Genomic DNA, 3,105 nt, shown 5'->3' with positions numbered 1-3,105 from the left:
TGTCATCATCATCATCATCATCATTGTCATGAAGATGATGGCGGTGATGATGATGATGAGGAGGAGGGGGTGGTAGTGGTGGTGGTGGTGGTATCAGTGATGCTGCTACTGTTGATGATGATAACTGTGGTTGAGGTGGAGGTGGAGGTGGTGGCAATGATGCTGCTGCTGTTGTTGTTGTTGTTGTTAAGCAACAAGATGGGTAAGGGTGATTAAATGATGGTCTAGGGCTTAGGGGTGGGAGACCCCAGACCTTGGGAGGAAAAAAAAACTTTGGTCGTCTTGTTGTAATCGAGGGCTCTTCGTTGACGCCCGACACCACTGGGAGGTGGCCTTTGAAGTCACTGGAAATGGAGATCTCCAGGTCCAAATTCTTGGACGGCTGCTGCTGCTGCTGCTGCTGTCGATGATGATGATGATGATGGTGGAGGTGGTGGTGGTGGTGGTGGTGGTGGTGGTGATAGTAATGATAAAGATGTGATGGTAGTGTGGTGGTGAAGATGACGATGATGACGATGATGACGACAAAAATAACGATGACAATAATAATGATTATTTACGGATTTACCTTTCTCGTTACAGCCAATCACACCTGTCTTGACAAGGAAAGACTTGCCAGTTTCCTCGACGTCATCGCCAGCGATCCTCTCTATGCATATAATGTTATACAGGGGAACAGCCAGGTGACAAACCGATGGACATTTTCTGGATCTTTCTGTTTTGTGGTAACAACAGTTACAACAATTGGTAAGTGGTACCTTATTCTCAATCATACACACCTGTCTCTTTGCCAGCATACCAGGTACACCTGTGTATTTGCGTTTTTATAGTTAAAAAGACTGACAACAATCAGTAAATTATACTTCTCATTCATCATCATCATCATCATTATTGTTTTAACGTCCAATTTTCCATGCTTGCATGGGTTAGGTGGAGTTTGTTGAGGCAGGTTTTCTATGGCTAGATGCTCTTCCTGTCACTAACCCTCACTTGCTTTCAAGCAAGATATTTCCAATGGCCAGACATGTGTTTCATGGAAGACTAGTTTTTAGCCATCATATTATGTCAAAGACTTAGCTGCATACACACACACACATGCACGCACACAATCACACACGCACAAATATATATACATATTAGAAGATCCCTAGCTCCAGTCTCAGCAGTGAACTTGGAACCTAACGGATGACCAATTATAGCACTTACTGTGCATATCAATTTGTTTAGGTCACCAATGAACCAAACCCCACCATATTCTTATATATATATATATTTATATATATATATATCATCATCATCATCGTTGTTGTTTAAAGGCTGCTTTCCAATCTGGTCTGGCAAAGTTTCTACAGCTGGATGCCCTTCCTAACACCAACCACACCGAGAGTGTAGTGGGTGCTTTTTACATGCCACCAGCACAAGGGAGAGTCAGGTGGTACAGGCATCAAACATGCTTGAATGGTGCTTTTTATGTGTCACCGGCACAGGACCAGTTGGCTGACACTGGCATTGACCATGCTCAAATGGTGCTTTGCACGTGCCACCGGCATGGGTGCCAATCAGGCGGTACTGTCATCAGCCATGACAATGACTTCACTTGACTCAACAGGTCTTCGCAACTGCAGTTTATTGCCCAATGATTGAAGAGTACTCTTAAGTGAGCTGGTTATGCTGCACTGGCATAGGCCACAGTTACGGTCTCACTTGGCTTGCCAGGTCTTCTCAAGCACATCATATCTCCAAAGGTCTCGGTCACTTGTCATCTATATATATATATATACAAAATTTAAAGGACTGACCACTCAAAAAGTGGACGGTCAACATGCTAGATATAGACGTCAAATCGCTATTTTCCACAAAGAATATATTCTCAAATAAACATTTGAGAACATATTCTTTGTGGAAAATAGCGATTTGACGTCTATATCTAGCATATTGACCATCCAATTTTAGTGGTCAGTCCTTTAAATTTTGTATGTAAAAATATTTTAATCTTCGGATTTTTTAATATGCTGGGCCACTGGTTTTAATTTATTAATATCAATTTCTACCCTTATTAAATTTTATATATATATATATATATATCGTTAATCAAATATATTCAATAAGAATACAATATACTGAATTTCTAATAAGTGCTATTGTTAGGGAAATGTCTAAGACATTAAATGTATTTAGACATTTAATAAGAGTGATTATATATTATAAAATAAGAGCAGGAAAATTACATTAAAAAAATCATCACAGAAGATATACGTCCAAAATAATATTGTATTAATAGATACATGTATAAATATATAATGTATGATTATTTAAAAAGTTTAAAAGTTTAAAATATCTTATGATCGTTTCATGAATGTATTACATACACACACACACACATACACATATCAAATTAGATGCAGAACCGAAAGAGTTACTAATAGTTTCATGCTATTATGATACTTGAACAGGCATATTTATAAAATACACCATGAGTGTGCGTGCTAAAATTGAACAGTGAGAATTAGTGCTCAACTCTGCATTTGGGGATAAATATTCTTTATTTGCAGATTAACAAGGAAATCAATGGTTTCATTCAAAACATATCTTTCTTATTATCCAATTGATCCACTTGTGACCATTTATATATATATGAGATGCTTCCAATATTTGGCAAAATATCATCAATGTAGGCCTTTACATCACTATGGTAGTGTGGGAAAGCCTCATCTTGCTGGAAATAAAACTACATATTTTCAAAGTCTGCTTGAATACTTGGCATGGCAGATTGTCACAACAAGTTCAAGTAAATAAGACCAGTCACTGCACCATCAAAAAAAGAATGGTTTAATCAATAATTTTGACTGCACCATACTGTAACTCTTGGTAAATTAATATGATGGCTCCTGCATAATATGCAGGTTTTCACTTCCCCAGTAGGTGCAGTTGTGGTGCTTATCTGAGCCATTTAATTTAAATGTAGCTTCATAATTTCACACAGTCCTTCGTTAGCAAGTGTTCGTCTTCTGCAAATCTTGCCAAGTACCACTTGCAAAACTTCACTCTTTGGGCTGGATCATCTTCATTGGAGCAAAGACTATCCTTAGAAGGTAACTATTCCAA

General features: G+C 38.2%; 1 protein-coding gene across 1 annotated transcript in view; it reads left to right on the top strand.

Moving 5' to 3' along the window:
• Window positions 1-536: 536 nt before the first annotated feature.
• The window catches only part of LOC115217250 (potassium channel subfamily K member 16-like), an 18,482-nt gene continuing 15,913 nt past the window's right edge, over window positions 537-3,105 (top strand). The window contains exon 1 of the mRNA XM_029786891.2: window positions 537-747. Coding sequence (XP_029642751.2) covers window positions 537-747 — 211 coding nt within the window. The remainder of the gene's footprint in view (window positions 748-3,105) is intronic.

This window comes from Octopus sinensis, linkage group LG11 (genome assembly GCF_006345805.1).
Source record: "Octopus sinensis linkage group LG11, ASM634580v1, whole genome shotgun sequence".
NCBI lineage: Eukaryota > Metazoa > Mollusca > Cephalopoda > Octopoda > Octopodidae > Octopus > Octopus sinensis.
Note: the sequence above shows the minus strand (reverse complement) of the source record. Positions and strands in the feature narration are given on the sequence as shown.